The following is a 17,698-nucleotide window of genomic DNA, read 5'->3' as shown; positions in this document are numbered from 1 at the left end:
TACAGCAAAAATTAAAGGAAAAAATAATACGGACCTTATACAAACTCTTTCAAAGATCAGGAAAAAAGTAAATATTTCCCAATTCAACTTATGATCCCAGAAAAACCCTGATAGTAAAACCTTACAAGAACATTATGAAAAATAAATAAAATCACAGAACAGTATCATTCACGAATATACATGCAAAAATCATAAAAATTTAACAAAGTAAATCTAGCAATGTATCAAAGGGATAATGCTTCACACAAAAATCAAGTTTATATCAGGAATTAAAAGTTGGGTTAATTAACTTGTTTTCATTGGATGAAAGTACACTGAAGTGCTGCCTATATCAGGTTTTTTTGGGGTTTTTTTTTTGGTTTTTTTTTTTTTTTTGTAAAACCTCTTATGAGGGTATTACTGTTCCTGTTATCCTAGATAATACTGATAACATCATAGCTAACACTGAGTAATTCTAGACCAGGTCATAGTTGTGGTTCTGCCATTTATCTAACCACTTGATCTTTCTCAAATATTAGTAGCCCTGAAACTTCTATTTTCTGATCTATAAAATGAGAATAATACCTGATCTGCCTCTTTCTTTTGAATCTTGTCAGGATCAAATTAGAAAACATACAATAGCAGGACACCTGGCTGGCTCGGTCAGTAGAGCACGCAACTTTTGATCTCAGGGTTGTGATTTGAACCCTACATTGGGTGTGGAGATTACTTAAAAATAAGATATTAAAAAGAAAAGAAAAGCGCCAAAGGAGACGAAAGAAAGAAAAGAGACAAAAGAAACAAAGAAAGAATGGAAGGAAGAAAGATGGATGGATGGGAGGGCCTAGGTGGCTAAGTCAGTTGAGTGTCTGACTCTTGATTTCAGCTCAGGTCATGACACCGAGCAATGTCAGACTCTGCACTGAGCATGGAGCCTGTTTAAGATTCTTTCTCTGCCCCTCTCCCCCACTTGCATGCTCTTTCTCTAAAATAAAAATTAATTTTAAAAATAATAAATATAAATATATAAATTTACATGGTTTCTTTGATTACTACCCATCCTTTACAACCCCAGTAGTCTCCCTTCTTGAGGTTTCAAATTTGTCTTGTTATTTTAATGTTGTCATTAAGTAATGTTACACAAAAAGGCATGGGGAGGGCAGATTTCCCAAGCCCTTGCACATTTAAAGAATGTCTGTTACCTTCATATACAAACAACCTAAATTCAACCTATATACTTAACAATTTGATCTTCAAATTTCCATCTAAATTTTCATCTAAAATTTGCTATTATGGATTTCTTTTTCTGTATGCGTTCTTTATATCTGAGACTTGAAAATCCATAAATATGTCCTCATGCGGTTCTCTTTCTGTTAGGTTTGCTTGGAACATAATATATGTTCAGTTTTCAGTTGAGATCAGTATTGCAGAAGGGTTTCTTCTGTTATTTCTTTATTCATTTTTTATTTTTGTCTTTTTCAAACACCTCTAAAATTTGCCTTCAGTAGCCTGCACGCATGGATTCTACAGCCAACCCAGCTGTAGTAACAGGCTGTAGTAACAGCCCTGTAAATACAGTTGTTTATAAATATTGGCTTTATAATTTGCAACCAATAGCTTCAATATCTGAAGTCTATGATTTTGTTTTCATTATTGTCTTTCTTGCTCATGGTATCTTGTTAGCATGTATATCTAGATGGGCCTTGTACTCGAAAAGTAGTTTGCACAAATAATTTGAGAACTAGGATAAAAATATATTCCTCAAGAAAAGGTCTGCATTTGTTTCTGTCAGGTACCTGGGAATACTACCTGTCCAGTACAACTTAAAATAAATTCAAGATTACAATTTAGGCTTCCAGTAAGGGTTGTCCACTTCAAGATTATTCTCACCCTGAGCATAGCATTCGAGGGTCTCAGCTTATGGCACAGAAGTCTCCTGTATACTCTCATATGCAGACTCTGGACTTTAATTTCTGTTCACTCCACACCTTCAAGGCATCAAAACTTAATGTTTCCAAAACCAGCAAATGCCCTCAGGGAAAAAGTGGCTTTTAAGGTCATTACTTTTCTAGGTTTCCATTTCTCTTCCATTTTGGCCCGGTAATTACAGGCATACACCACAGAACTGAATTTTTTTCCTATGAAATACCTCTTCGTTTTTATTTTTATTTATTTTTAAACATTTATTTTGAGAGCGAGCACGTGCATGCAAGTGGGGGAGGGACAGACAGCGGGACAGTGAGAATTCCAAGGAGGCTCCATGCTGTCAGCACAGAGCCTGACGTGGAACTGGATCATACTAACCAGGAGATCATAACCAGAGACAAAATCAAAAGTTGGAAGCTTAACTGACTGAGCCACCCAGGAGCCCTAAACTTCTTAGAATATGCTTAAACATCTTCCGATATAATTTTTTCAAATTATTTTTATACAGCAAACGTTTACACTAAGCCCCCCAAACTCAATACAGCCTTTTTTTAAAAAACATTTTTTTTTACATTTATTCATTTTTGAGAGACAGAGAGAGAGCACAAGCGGGGGAGGGGCAGAGAGAGAGGGAGACAACAGAATCCGAAGCAGGCTCCAGGCTCTGAGCTGTCAGCACAGAGCCCAATACGGGGCTGAACTCACAAACCACGAGATCATGATGCACAACCAACTGAGCCACCCAGATGCCCCAAAACAGCCTTTTTTTTTTAAAGCAAGACAATGTGTAAAGAAGTTTCAAATTACACTACAATGCAATTGGTAGAATACCAGACATCACACATACAAGATTTAAAAAAAAAAATTTTTTTTAATGTTTGTTTCTTTTTGAGAGAGACAGAGAGACAGTGTTTGCAGGGGTGGGGCAGAGAGAGAGGGAGACACAGAATCTGAAGCAGTCTCCAGGTTCTGAGCTGTCAGCATAAAGACGGACGTGGGGCTTGAACTCACAAAAGGCAAGATCATGACCTGACTGGAGTCGACGATTAACCCACTGAGCCACCCAGGTACCCCCAAGATTTTTTTTAAGTAATCTCTACACCCAATGTGGGGCTTGAACCCACACCCCAAGATGGAGAGTCGCACACCCAACCAAGTCAGGGGCTCTACACAAGTTTTTTAAAGCCTGCTAAGTACCTACGAAGGGAATGCACTGCTGGTGCTTAAAAAAAAAAGAAAAAGTCATGAAGCCTTGTGGTAACCACAAAGCAAAACCCTACAGTAGATACACAGAAGATAAAAAGAAAGGAATCTAAGCACTCATTAAAGAAAATCATCAAAGCACAAAGGACAAGAGCAGAGAAGAAAGGAAGGGAAGAACTACAAAACAGCCTGAAAACAATTAGCAAAAGAGCAATTAAGTACATACCTATCAATAATTACTTTGACTGTAAATGGACTAAGACATCGAGTGGAGGCTGAATGGATTAAAAAAAAAAAAAGACCCATCTACATGCTGCCTACCAGAGACTCACTTCAGATGTGAGGACACACAAAGATTTTAAGTGAAAGGTTGAAAAAATATATTCCATGCAAATGAAAATTTAAAAAATCACCTCCAAGACTGATATCAAGTTTACTACCTATGTATTCTTCTAGGAGTTTTATGGTTTCAGGTCTTACGTTCAAGTCTTTAATCCATTTTGAATTAATTTTTGTGTATGCCATAAGATAGGGATACAATTTCGGGGTGCCTGGGTGGCTCAGTTGGTTAAGCATCTGACTTTGGCTCAGGTCATGCTCTCAAGGTTCGTGGTTCGAACCCCACGTTGGGCTCTGTGCTGACAGCTCAGAACCTGGAGTCTGTTTCGTATTCTGTGTCTCCCTCTCTCTCTGGCCCACCCCTGCTCATGCTCTGTCCACTCTCTCTCTCAAAAATAAACAAACATTAAAAAAAAAAAAAAAAGATAGGGATACAAATTCATTCTTTTGTATGTGGCTGTCCAGTTTTCTTAATACCATTTATTGAAGAGGCAGACTGTCCTTTCCCCACTGCATGTTCTTGGTTCCTTTGTCGAATATTAATTGACCATATATGTGTGGGTTTATTCCAGAATTCTCTATTCTATTCCATTGACTTATGTATCTCTTTTTGTGCCAATATCATACTGTTTTGATTACTACAGCTTTGTAATATAATGTGAAATCAGGGAACATGATGCATCCAGTTTTGTTCTTTCTCAAGACTGCTTTGGCTATTTGTGGTCTTTTGTGGTTTGTGGTTTGATACAAATTTTAGGATTGTTTGCTCTACTTCTGTGGAAAATGCCATTGGAATTTTGATAGGCATTGCACTGAACCTGTAGACTGCTTTAGGTAGTATGGGCATTTTTACAATGTTAATTTTTCCAATCCAAGAGCATTTTCCATTTATTTGTGTTTTCTTTGATTGCTTTTATCAATGTTTTACAATTTTCAGTATATGGGTCTTTCATCTCCTTGGTTAAATTTAGTCCTAAGTATTCTATTCTTTTTGATTTAATTGTAGATGATATTGCTTCCTTAATTTCTTTCTGGTAAATCCTTATTTAGCATGATCTCGTGGTACGTGAATTTGAGCCCTGCATAGGGCTCTCTGCTGTCAGAACGGAGCCTACTTGGGATTCTCTGTCCCCCTCTCTCCACTCCTTCCCCGCTCGTTCTCTCTCTCTCTCAAAAATAAATGCTTTAAAAAATGAGATAAAACTATACATTCTAGATGTGCTTGGCACTAAGTCATAAAAAAAAACTATAGCTTTTCAACAAATATTAACAGGCATGTATCACATGTCACACAATATACTAAGTGCACCATCCTGTATTAAGCACCTACTATTTGTGGGGGGGGGGGGAAGTACAGAGGGAAACAGGTATATAGAAATTTTGCCCCTTCATATCAATTTTAGAAGTAGACTTACAAAATCAAAGGGTAGGAAGAGAACTGTTTTTCTGACTCTTGATATTTACTGCCAAACTGTCATGGGAACACATCATTATCCCCAGCTCTCTCTCTCTTACCCTCTCTAGAATTAGGCATTACATTTTCAAAATACCTTTTATGTGTTAAAATTTTTTTTCTGCTATTTTATTTACATGTGGTTACTATCAAGATTGGCTTAAAAATAGTATTTTGCTGTTCTATATCCCCAATTCTCATTAATCTCACTGCTCCTATAGATAATTCCTTTTCTTTTTTAATTTTTTTTAATGTTTATTTATTTTTGTGAGAGACAGAGAGAGAGAGACAGAGAGAGAGAGACAGAGAGAGAGAGGACAAGTGGGGGAGGGGCATAGAGAGAGGGAGACACAGAATCTGAAGCAGGCTCCAAACTGCTGTCAGCACAGAGCCCGACACAGGGCTTGACCCCACCAACCACGAGATCATGACCTGAGCAGAAGTTGGATGCTTAACCCCACTGAGCCACACAGGTGGCCCAGATAATTCCTTTTTAATTTTTTTTAAAGTAGGCTCTATGCCCAACGTGGGGCTTCAACTCACGACCCTGAAATAAAAACACATGCTCTACTGACTGAGCCAGGCGGGTACCCCCGACCCAGATAATCTTTAAAAAAATCAAAAACAGAAGCGCCTGGGTGGCTCAGTCAGTTAAGCATCCAACTTCGGCTTGAGACATCTCACAGTTTGTGAGTTCAAGCCCTATATCAGGCTCTGTGCAGACAGCTTGGAGCCTGGAGACTGCTTTGGATTCTGTGTCTTCCTCTCTCTCTCTCTCTGCCCCTCCCTGTGCATGCTGCCTCTTTCTAAAATAAATAAACATTAAACATTTTTTAAAAAATAAAAAACAAAGCAGTGCCTGGCTGGCTCAGTCAGAGGAGCACATGATTCTTGATGTCAGGGTTATGAGTTTGAGCCCCATGCTGGGTGTAGAGATTACTTAAATAAACAAAACTTTATAATCAAAAACATAAAAAGTCATATCTACTTTAAGTATTTATTGAATGTTATGTTCAAATTATTTTTTAATGTTTTTATTTTTGAGGAACAGAAAGACGGAGTGTGAGCGGGGGATGGGGCAGAGAGGAAGACACACAATATGAAGCAGGCTCCAGGCTCTGAGCTGTCAGCACAGAGCCTGACACAGGGCTTGAACCCAAGATCATGACCTGAGCTGAAACCAGACACTTAACTGACTGAGCCACCCAGGCACCCCATATTCAAGTTTTTATAGATACACAGATTAAATAATAAGTCAGTTATCTGCTTTAACTAGTTCCTAATATATTGTGGGGGGGATATTCCACCTTAATATTTAAAGTTAATATTAACAACAACAATAGCTAATCTGTGTTATTAATATTTGAAATGCATTGTGATTTCTCATAATTTTGAGGCAAGTACTATATTATGAAGAAACTGAAGCACAGGGAGATTAAAAAACATATTCACACTTATAAAGTGATAAAGTCAGGATTTGTAAATAGTCTGATTTAGAGACTGCATTTTTAATCATTACACTACACTACAAACTAACATCTGGTGAAAGTCTATCATTCATCGACTCATTAATTTGCTCAACAAATATTTATTGCCTCCAACTATCAAGCATTGTTCAGGCTCAGGTGAACAATAATTTTCATAATATTAATAAAGACCTGGTCTTCATGAAGCTTTTATGGGAGGGTTGGGGGGAGCAGATTACACTGCATTTCTTTTTTGCCAATCAGGTAGTAGTAAGTGCTACAAAGAAAAATAAAATATGTTAAGGGGATAGAAGGAGGGGTTGAAAGCAAATAGGTAGTTAACCATTTTAGACAGGTTTGTCAAAGGCCTCTTTGAAAGGGTGACAAGTAATCAGAAAACAGAGGAAGTGAGAAAACAAGTCATGTTTTCTCATGTCCATGGACATCTGGAAGAACATTTCAGGTTGAGGAAAAATCAAATATAAAGGAAAACGCAGAAGCTTGCTTGGTGAAGAACAGCAAAGAGACCACTATGCCTGGAGCACAGTGAGCAAGAAGAGAGTAAGAGAGGAGGTCAGAGATAATGGGAGATCAGATCATACAGGATTTGTAAACCATCATGAGGTCGTTGGATTGTATCGTGAGACATGAGAAACCAACAAGGGTTCTGGTTCAAGAAGCATTATGATCTGACTTAATTTTTTTTTTTTTAAATGATTGCTCAGGCTGCTTTATTAAAAACTGCCTGTAAAGGTACAAGCAGCGAGACCAGTTAGTAGGCTAGTTGACAAAGGATAATGTTGGCTAGGGCTGGGGAAGTAGCAGTTGGGGGAAAGATGCTGATGTGGAAAATACTTACAAGGTAGACCTGATGGGAACTGCTAATGGAGTAGGTGTGTGGTATGAGAGAAAAGAGCTCTCAAGGGTTTTGTTTTGTTTTTTGGTCTAAGCAACTGAATGAATGCAAATGTCATTTACTGAATTAGGAAAGAGTGATGGAAGCAAGTTTGGAGAGGAAATCAAGAGGATTTTTAGGACATGCTAAATTTGAGAGGTCTATACAACTAGGTGTCTAATAGGCAGTTAGATGGGTATAAAATTCAAGGAAGAGGTCCAGCTAGAGACATAAACGTGAGAGTCCTTAGCATATTAGCAGTATTTGAAACCACTGGATTAGTGATTACCCACTCTGTGGTGGGATACAGAAGAACTCTAAACCCTGGGATACTCCCAATGTTTAGAGATTAGGGAAATGAAGAGGGCATAGCAAAGGAGACACAAAAGTGATATCCAGTAAGGTTGAGGAGGACTTGGAGAAAGTGGGAAAAAGAGGATTTCAAAAAGGAAGCAACTTATAATCAAATAAAGCCAAATAAAACGAAGATTTGGGAAATGATTATTGGGTTTAGCAAACTCTCTTGACCTTGATAAGAGCAATTTCAACAGAGTGGTAGGGACAAAACCTTGACTGGAGTAACTTCAAAAGGAATGGCCCGAATATAATCAAGATTTTAGGTCCTAGTAGTTTACAGTAAATTCAAAGGAACATGTTAGGGGAGCCTGGGTGACTCGGATGGTTAAGTGACCAACTCTTGATTTTCGTTCAGGTCATGATCTTTAGGCTCATGAGATCAGGCCCTCTGTTGGGCTCCATGCTGACAGGATAGCCTGTTTGTGATTCTCTCTCCCCCTCTCTCTCTCTGCCCCTACCCCACTGGCATGCTCAAACTCTCTCTCCTAAAATAAACAAACATGAAAAAAATTAAAAATAACAAAGAAACATGTTAAATTACACCATGAAGATGGAACCAACAAAATCCAGACTGTGAGAAACTCTAAAAGGACAAACAATCCATAAACTGAATAAGGAAGAATTACAGAACACTTACACATTAAAAGACACTTAAAAGACATACCAATCATGAATGGATAAAAAAGGTAGTATATATACAATGGAATATTACTCAGCCACATAAAAGAATGAAATCTTGTCACTTGCAACAACATAGATGAATCTAGAAGGTCTAATACTAAGTGAAAGAGAAAGACAAATACCTTATGATTTCACACATATGTGGAATTGAAGAAACAAAACAAAAAAGAGACAAAAAAACCAAACCTTAAAAATATGTTTTTTAGTTTTTTTTATTTCTTTTAAAGTTTATTTTTTTTTTATTTAAAAAAATTTTTTTTCAACATTTTTTTTATTTTATTTTTGGGACAGAGAGAGACAGAGCATGAACGGGGGAGGGGCAGAGAAAGAGGGAGACACAGAATCGGAAACAGGCTCCAGGCTCTGAGCCATCAGCTCAGAGCCTGACACGGGGCTCGAACTCACGGACCGCGAGATCGTGACCTGGCTGAAGTCAGACGCTTAACCGACTGCGCCACCCAGGCGCCCCTAAAGTTTATTTTGATAACCACAGGTGAAGTAACCGCTTGAGCTAAAGCCAACCCTTAATGTTTATTTTGAGAGAGTGATAGCATATGCGTGTGAAGGGCAGAGAGAGATGGTGAGAGAGAGAATCCCAAGCAGGCTCCACACTCAGCACAGAGCCTGACGTCAGGCTCAATCTCACAACCATGAGATCATGACCTGAGCTGAAATCAAGAGTCGGACGCTTACCTGACTGAGCCACCCTGGCGTCCCAATGCTTTTTTTTTCTTTTTTTTTAATGTCTATTTTTGGTTTTTTAATGTCTATTTTTTGACAGAGAGAGAGGGAGAGAGAGACAGAGTGGAAGGGGAGTGGGGCAGAGAAAGAGGAAGACACAGAATCCAAAGCAGGCTCCAGGCTCTGAGCTGTTGGCATAGAGCCCGATGTGGGGCTTGAACTTAGACCATGGGATCACAATGTGAGCTGAAGTTGGACGCTTAACTAAGGCACCCAAATGCTCCTTTTTACTTTTTCAAAAGTTTATTTACTTTGAGAGAGAGAAAGAGAGAGAAAGAGCACAAGTGGGGAAGGAGCAGAGAAAGAGAGGGAGAGAATCCCAAGCAGACTCTGCACCGTCAGTGCAGAACTCATGAACTCATGAACTCATGAACCAATGAGATCATGACCTGAGCCAAAGTTGGACACCAAGTCGGAGGCTCAATCGACTGAACCACCCACGTGCCCCCACAACAGACTCTTAAATATAAATAAAGAGAACAAACTGATGGTTACCAAAGGGGGGGAATGGGTGAAATAGGTGACAGGAATTAAGAGCATACTTATGAATACTAACACACAGAATTGAATTACTATGTTGTACACATGAAATTCATATAACACTGTACATTAATTATACTGGTATTTTTAAAAGACATATCAATCACAATGTGTGAAACTTACTGGATCTGAATTCAAAAATGAAAAAATAAACCAAAGCAAACTAGAAACAAAAGTATAATATACGAGACAAGTAGAAATTGAACACTGACCAGATATTTGATATAAAGGAATATTATTATTTTGCAATGAGAATGGTACTACGGTTTAGACTCTGTATTTTTTATAAGCACTTAGCAGACATTTATGAATAAAATAGCATTATGACTAGAATATGCTTCAAAAAAGTACAAGGTCATGGGAAATAGGAAGGGACACAACTGGATGTGGATGAGGATTATTGGGTTTAAATGATGGGTACATAGTAGCTTATTATGTAATTCTGCCTATTTGTATACACCCTTAATTCTCTATAATAAAAGGTCTTAAAACGTAGGAAGAGAAGTACCATTTCCCTTGCATACGTTTTTACCACCCATTGTACAGACAAGGAAATTAAGGTTAAGGAAGATTAAATGCACTGCCCAAAGTCAGTTAATTCTTTTAAATAGACTTAGCCTGCCTCAATCACTATTAACACCCCACACCAGAGTGGTACATCTGTTACAATCACTGAATCTACAATGACACATCATTATCAAGTCAGTTAATTTGAGAGCCAGGATTTGTCTCCAAAACCCATGCTTTGTGCACTATATCACACACCCAAATTGTTTTCCATTATTTTGCTGGGTGTTATTTATACAAACTGGCAAAAGACCAAAATTGTTTCATGGATAAGCAATGTAACAAACTACTGTTATTATAAAATCAAGTTTAAGTATCCAAAAAATATTTTAATGTAAATTAATGAAGAAACAATTCTGTCAACACAACAAATTATACTTCCAGTGAAGCACATTTATTTAACAAATACATATATTGCCTACTAGATTTGAAAATATATGGGGTGCCTGGGTGGCTCAGTCAGTTAAGCGTCCGACTTTGGCTCAGGTCATGATCTCACAGTTCTGGAGTTCAAGTCCCACATCAGGCTCTCTGTTGTCAGGATGGATCCCACTTTGGATCCTCTGTCCCCCTTTCTCTATGTTCTCCCCACTTGTGTGTGTGCTTTCAAAAATAAACATTTAAAAAAATAAATAAAATAATATTTTATTTTATAGTCAGGAAAACATTCGATTTTTGTTTTGGAAAAATAAACATATTGTGTTGGCCTCAAAATTTGACATAATAAAATGACTGTTTACTACATATACCCACAAGGCTAAGCAGTAAACATTAGCAAGAGATTTTAGTAACCTCCCACATACTAATTCTACCTATTCATTCGATGAACTTATACAAACAGTGCACTTATTACCATATTACATTTATTATATTCACTATAGCTTAATAATCACTTGTAGAAGATTCAGCCTGCTGGGGGTAAAATTTCTCAGATGGCAGTACCGGGGAACTATTTTTAAAAAGGCATTGTGCCCCCTGAAAACAAGGGAGGACACGGCCCAAGTAGGTCCTGCCCTATGGAAATGTATCGAGATTTATTTCAGAATTAAAGGCTGGGTAGCTTTTGAAAAACTTTTTGAGTACCCAAGCAAAAATTTTAGAAAATTTTTGGGGTGCCTGGGTGGCTCAGGTCATGATCTCATGGTTCGTGAGTTTGAGCCTCACATCAGGCCCTGTGCTGACAGCTCAGAGCCTGGAGCCTGGTTGGTTCTGTCTCCCTCTCACTCTGCCCCTACCGGGCCAGCACTCTGTCTCTTTCTCAAAAAAAAAAAAAAAAAAAAAAAAAAAAAAAAAATTACATAAAAAAGTTTTGAGTAATTTTAGAGTAATGCCATGTTTATGTTAGATATACAGATAGATCAAGTCCTAATTTAGAAGGCAGAACTTTCTTGTTCAAAAAGTAAAAAAAAAAAAAAAAAGACTTCATTGCTAAGGTATTAACCCATTTTGCAATCTATTTTTTAACCTTCTTTTTTTTTTAATTCTGAGACACAGTAATGAACTTCAGTTAAAATATCAAGTATTGGTAATGATTCAAAAATAGTATTATGTAAACCTACAATTGAGAATATTTTCTTGCAAAATTCCTTCCACAAATGAAAAATACAAAAATATCTCATGTTTATATTCTGTAGATACCTTCTCATTTCTCAAAAACTTGACAATTCAGAAATAATGTAGTTTTATAATGTAGAAAAAACTGGATGATACAAAACAAAGAATTCTTATAAGTTATTTCACTGTTATTTCATAATAATGTATTTCATAAAATAATTTTTTATTTTAACCAAATCACAAAAAGCCCACATTAAGAAGAAACACTGTTTAACATGGTTTTGCTAAATCTCAATAGTCTTTTTTTTTTAAAGCAATGATTAGTCAAAGAAAGTAGTTAATATTAACACAGATAATGGCAGAAAACTACAGAAACTCCAAATACAGAAAGGCTGTTCACGTATCCTAACAGCATAACCATTATGGTTGAAAAACCACACAATATTCTTTCTCACATCTGTTTTGTTAATGAGCCAAGAATGGGGGTCTATTGGGTATCCTAGACAACTGAATTAGAAGTAGGAATGTCTGGTGAATACTGTTTATTCCAACAAATGAACACTAAATAGGTTTGGAAAGGATACTATTCTTAAGTTATATTTTTAGTTTTACTTTCCCAAAAAAAGAACTATCACTCGCCTTATTCCCTCATCTATTAAAAAAAAAACAAAAACAAAAATCCCCTATAAATTACTTTAGATTCTAGTTTTAAGTATCATAAATGTTTTGTTAGATTAACAAAATATTTACTTACTTCATCTTTCAGATAGACCCTCAAGTATTTAAAGACTATAAAAATCAATGTGAAAAAGATGCTTGTGATAGAAAGCAACATAGTATTCAACTAGAATACAATAGTTTATGTCAGTTTAGCAAGAATTCTATTCTAAACTAGGGTTTTTCCATATACAACAGAGAACTCTTCCAGGAAATATCCCTTTACAGGGCCCCAGGCCTCTTTGCATGCTCTCAGGCCAGGCTTATAGAACCAAACAAATACAATGTTCCCACTGGAAAATATAAATTAATGTGAATTAAATCTAAGTTGACAATTTAGTACATAATAGTCTCCAAAAGAGCAAAAGGGAGTAGCATCTTGAAATCATTTCATTCATTCTAGCCACTTTCCTCAATTACTTAATTCCTTATTTTTTTAAAAATAGATTTACTAGTTTGAAATCTGGCTTAGAAATTTAAAAAGTGATCAGGGTGATGGAATCACGGATAATTTTTAAAGGTCTTTATTATGTTAATCAAATTACATTTGAGAGTTACCTATATGTTCTTTTTCTCCTTTAAATCTTTGTTGAGAAGAACAAAATTGTTTCTTGCCTCCTTTTCTATATTCCCTCAGGGTGTTCTATCACTATCAGAGAAATTAAGTTCTAAAACAAATCAAAATAATCACGCATATTTTTGTAAGTCCCACTGCCAGTCAAGAACAGCAAATACTAGGGAAAAAATTATCATGGCCACTCAAGAACAGCACAAGCTAAAATTTAAGTAGCAACCAAGTAGAAAAACCTTTTCTACCTCCAAAATTCATATTCTCCAGACAGAGCAGCATTTTGACATTTTTTTTTCTTCAAGACAAAAATCTACAAGTGAGAAAACTTACATCCCAAAGTGATTTTAAAAAGATTATTTTAGTTACTAAACTGAGAACCTAATGGCATTGTATATTTTAGTTAATTTGAATCTATAACTTTAATTCATTTCATTCAAATCTAGTTTCCATACATGCAACTTCTGTTCCTTTGGAACTTGTTCTTGAATGATTTTTCTAGATTTTTATTATTAAAGAAATGTAGAGGCTTAAGACTACTATGCAGATCCAAACATGAATTTAAGAGTATCATTAAGATGGTCTAGTCACCCCTTGTATAAAACAACTACCAAACATGTCAAATCACTTTGCCTATCATTAATTTAAAGTAACAGTGTTTTTCTTCCATTGCAACTAAGTACATTTCCTTCTACCCTAAACAGTAGTCTGACTTTACCTAAAAATACAGACTAGAGTATTAATGTCCTAAAAATTGCTACTTATGAGAACTCATATCTCAATGTACATTTCTGCTTCTATTCACACTTGATTTGGAATTAAAACATATGCTTTTAGGGGTGCTTGGCTGACTCAGTAGAGCACACGACTCTGGATCTCGGGGTTGTAAATTCAAGCCCCCCCCCCCCCCCCCCCGTTGGGTACAGAGATTACTTTTTTTAAAAAACCTTTGTAAATAAAAACAAAACGTATACTTTTAGTCCAAATGTAACTAAACCATAAAAAACAGGGTTCCATCGGAAGTACCTCTAGGAAAAAATGCAAAACTACTGTTATAGCTAAAAACCCAACTGTGCCACCTTTTCGGGTTAAATCAAAGTTCACATAGTACTAAATCAGTACATGGTACAGGACACCCTTAAAAGTCGCTTTAAGTATTACATGCAAAAAGGAAGAACAAATATTAACTTTTAGTGAGAAACAATTATATAGTATTTGTATCCTAAGTCTTCCAATGTAAATTTTAAGTTTTCTATGTATCTACCTAACAACTAGCATTTAAAATATCCTGTCATAGGGGCGCCTGGGTGGCTCAGTCGGTTGAGCGTCCGACTTCAGCCAGGTCACGATCTCGCGGTCCGTGAGTTCGAGCCCCACATCAGGCTCTGGGCTGACGGCTCAGAGCCTGGAGCCTGTTTCCGATTCTGTGTCTCCCTCTCTCTCTGCCCCTCCCCCGTTCATGCTCTGTCTCTCTCTGTCCCAAAAATAAATAAATGTTTAAAAAAATAAATAAATAAATAATAAAAAAATAAAATATCCTGTCATAATTCCTAAGAATCTCCACACACACACACAAAACTTTGAAAAAAAATTGGTACGAAGATCCAACATTGACTCAACAGACTATCAGAGAGCATTTATGTCCAAAAAAAATTGTTTAAGTAATCTCTACACCCAAGGTGGGTCTCAAACTCTCGACCCAGAGATCAAGAGTCACATGCTCTACTGACTGAGCCACCGAGGCTCACCTGTATTAAAAAATTTTAAACCAAAATACATACTTGTCTAATTCTTTTTTTTTTTTTTTTTTCCTTTTAAAGATTTTAAAGTAATCTCCACACCCATGGTGGGGCTCTCCCTCACAACTCTGAGATCAAGAATCGCACACTCCACTGAACCAGCCAGGCACCCCTCTCTATACCCGTCCAATTCTGGATTTAAAACTTCGTTGCACATTTTGCCCAACTGTGCTTTCAACTTCACATGCAGCATAACAATTACATGTAAGTCTCAGGAAGAATGAAAATTTTGTTTTTGATGATGACAACCTTGAGACAGACTATATTTTAACTTCATTATTACAGTTAATCATGTATAAACATCCCTGAAGAACAACCTTTTGAGTTTCAAGATAGCTAAGATGAGATAGACATTATCTAACTCTGCCTCCCCAGATGTGAAGACAATTTAACGGGTATAAATTTCAGCAATGACACGTGCAAAAAGATAGATGTAAAACTTATCTATAGCTCAAGAATTCATAGGAGCATTTACTGAATCGCACCTGGCTAGTTGGACCAGTCGGCTAGGTGGTTGGACTTCAGAAATGTTTTCTAAGATATTGTCCACACCCTGAGCCATAATTTTGTATGAAAAACCCAAAGGACAAAAGAAGTTTAAAAAAAAAAACTGAACTATCTTTTAAAATATTAGGACAATCAATAAAGTGTTTAACTTTCACGTTTTGTTTTCCAGGCGTGACGAAAGGACAGTTATGTAAAAGTTATCTATAGCCCGAGATCATCATATTCACTAAACAGTACAGTAGAAAATTAAAAAATTAAAAAGGCAGGACACAGTTTCAGAAATACACAAACCAACGATTAACAAATAAAAGTCTAAAACTCTTCACAATCTACAAAGCTTCCCTTTTTAAGAAAATATGAAGATTACAGAAAAAGCACGCGGAAGAGAAATGGGAGAAACCGATTACAGAAAATTTCATACAGTGAAACTTGTAATAAGCCCCTCTCCTCATCCCACCTCTACAAATCCTAAGTGCTGTTTGCATCTACCGACAATTCTACTTATTAACCTAATCATAACAAACCCTTTGTTATCATTATGTCACTGGTTTCCTTATATTTAAGTTTTTCTTATGTCCAAGCACTTCCCAAAGTGGCAAAATGAGATGTGAACTTCAGGGACCTGCGGTCCCATGAGTAACATGACGCCCCCTCCCACCAGTATTTTGAAAATTAACTTACAAATTTGTTACTGTCTGAATAAAGCACACTTTCAAATTTAACATATTAAGTATTACCCTTTGGAAAGCAAACGGTTATGTAACACCTACTTTATGCCTCTCAATTAATTACTTTAGAACCATAAAGAAAGCTTTTTCTTTTTTCAAGGTAAGTAAGTACTGCCCATGCTGCAATTTTCCTTAAAGACTGCAGTTTTCCCAAGGAGAGAAAAGAATTTTTTTTTAATTCTAAATTGCCAAGAATATAATATCCGTTTTCCTAGGGAATGAGGAATGAGAAAAATATATTGTCAGCAATTTTAAGATCCACCTCCTCACGTAAGCTGTAATCTGGGCCGATATGACATTTCCGAAGTCCTCAGTAACTACATACCATGCGGCCGCAAATATCAGAAGAGAAATCGGGGATGGATGAAATGCCATCCTGCATCTGACGCTGTAGTAATACCTATTTCAAACTTAACACTCCTCCGTTATCTCCATGTAGCTTCACAACTACCTTAAGAGGTAAGAGAGCTGACCGCCCAGCGCCTCCATGGGACACACAACCCGGTTAAAGGACGCGCACGCCGTTACACCTTCAATTGGAATAACAAAAAAAGACGACAAGCCCTTCTAGACTCCAGGAAAAAAAAAAAAAAAGAGTAATACCGCCTGGAGATACCCAAACTTCAATCCTTTAAGCAGTGCCCCCTCCCCGCAGTTTCGCCTACTCAGTGGCCCCGGGGAACTGCGGCGGGGCTGCGGGGCTGCGGGGGAGGGGCCGCGCGGGGGGCGGGGGAGAGCCGCCGGGCCCGCGCACACTTCTCGCACCTGGGCAGGGGCGGAGGGGAGCGACGAAGCTCTGGGGACACCCCTACCCACCAGGCCAGCAGCTCGGACTCGCTCACCTGCGGAGCCGATTTCCATTCATGGAGCTGGGGGGAGTGCTTCGAGCGAGAAGGGCGCCCACCACTGGGGGCAAGGAGGCAGCGCAGGGGGCGACGAGGCGCGACAGGCACCCTCGTTCGGCCCCGAGGCGAGGTGGTGATGGCTTCTCCTCAGCTACCGCACTCCGAAAGCTCTCGTCAGGAAGAGCCGCCGTGGGGAGGCAGCGTGCGACTAGGCGAGAGGAAGGAGAAGCGTGAATCGAGGAGAGGAGAACCCCGTGCGGAACTTGCGTCGCCCGCGGCCGCTTACGCTCCCACTGCCCCTCCACGACTGCGGCGCCGCCGCCGACCTCCCCGGGGGCCGCCCCCGGAAGCCCGCTGGCGTCAGTTCCGCTGCCCGGACTCGCCCGACGTCCAAGCCTCGCCTCTCCGCCCCAAGCCGTGCGGGCGCGACGTCGGTGCGGGCGCGGCCGGCGCGGAGGAAGCGGGGGAGGTGTCAGGGAGCCGGCGCCGAGTCTGGGCGGGGCATGGGGCACGCGCGACGGGCGGGCGGGCCCTCCCTCCCACGGTCTTCAGCAGTACCGTACCGGCCGGAGACAACTCGGAGGGGCTGGACTCCTAGCACCACCCTAGTGCTGGGCCGTGCCGGCTGAAGGCGACAACGCTGAGGGGGTAGCTTACCTGGGGAGGAGCCTACCTGGAGCGTGGCCGGTCTGAGGAGCAAAGCCCGGACCTGCAGCTGAGAGTGACTAGGGCAGAGCACGTCTAGGGCAGAGCCACCCTCCTTAAGGAGCCCCTCCCGCCCCGCCCACCCTGGGCGGCACCACGCGCCTCCTCCTCAGCAGGCGGTCAAGTGA

At 38.8% G+C, this 17,698-nt stretch overlaps 1 protein-coding gene across 3 annotated transcripts in view; it reads right to left on the bottom strand.

Moving 5' to 3' along the window:
* LOC106973183 (argonaute RISC catalytic component 3) overlaps window positions 1-17,199 on the bottom strand; it is a 115,427-nt gene extending 98,228 nt beyond the window's left edge. The window contains exon 1 of one of the 3 annotated variants that reach the window (XM_027059680.2): window positions 16,863-17,199. In XM_027059680.2, coding sequence (XP_026915481.1) covers window positions 16,863-16,881 — 19 coding nt within the window. In that variant the 5' untranslated portion in view covers window positions 16,882-17,199. Of the gene's footprint in view, window positions 1-16,345; window positions 16,588-16,862 lie in introns of those variants that run through there. The other 2 variants (XM_027059679.2, XM_053211362.1) reach the window with 2 other exon arrangements.
* Window positions 17,200-17,698: the final 499 nt, after the last annotated feature.

This window comes from Acinonyx jubatus, chromosome C1 (genome assembly GCF_027475565.1).
Source record: "Acinonyx jubatus isolate Ajub_Pintada_27869175 chromosome C1, VMU_Ajub_asm_v1.0, whole genome shotgun sequence".
Lineage (NCBI taxonomy): Eukaryota > Metazoa > Chordata > Mammalia > Carnivora > Felidae > Acinonyx > Acinonyx jubatus.
This window is presented reverse-complemented; position numbering and strand designations above follow the sequence as displayed.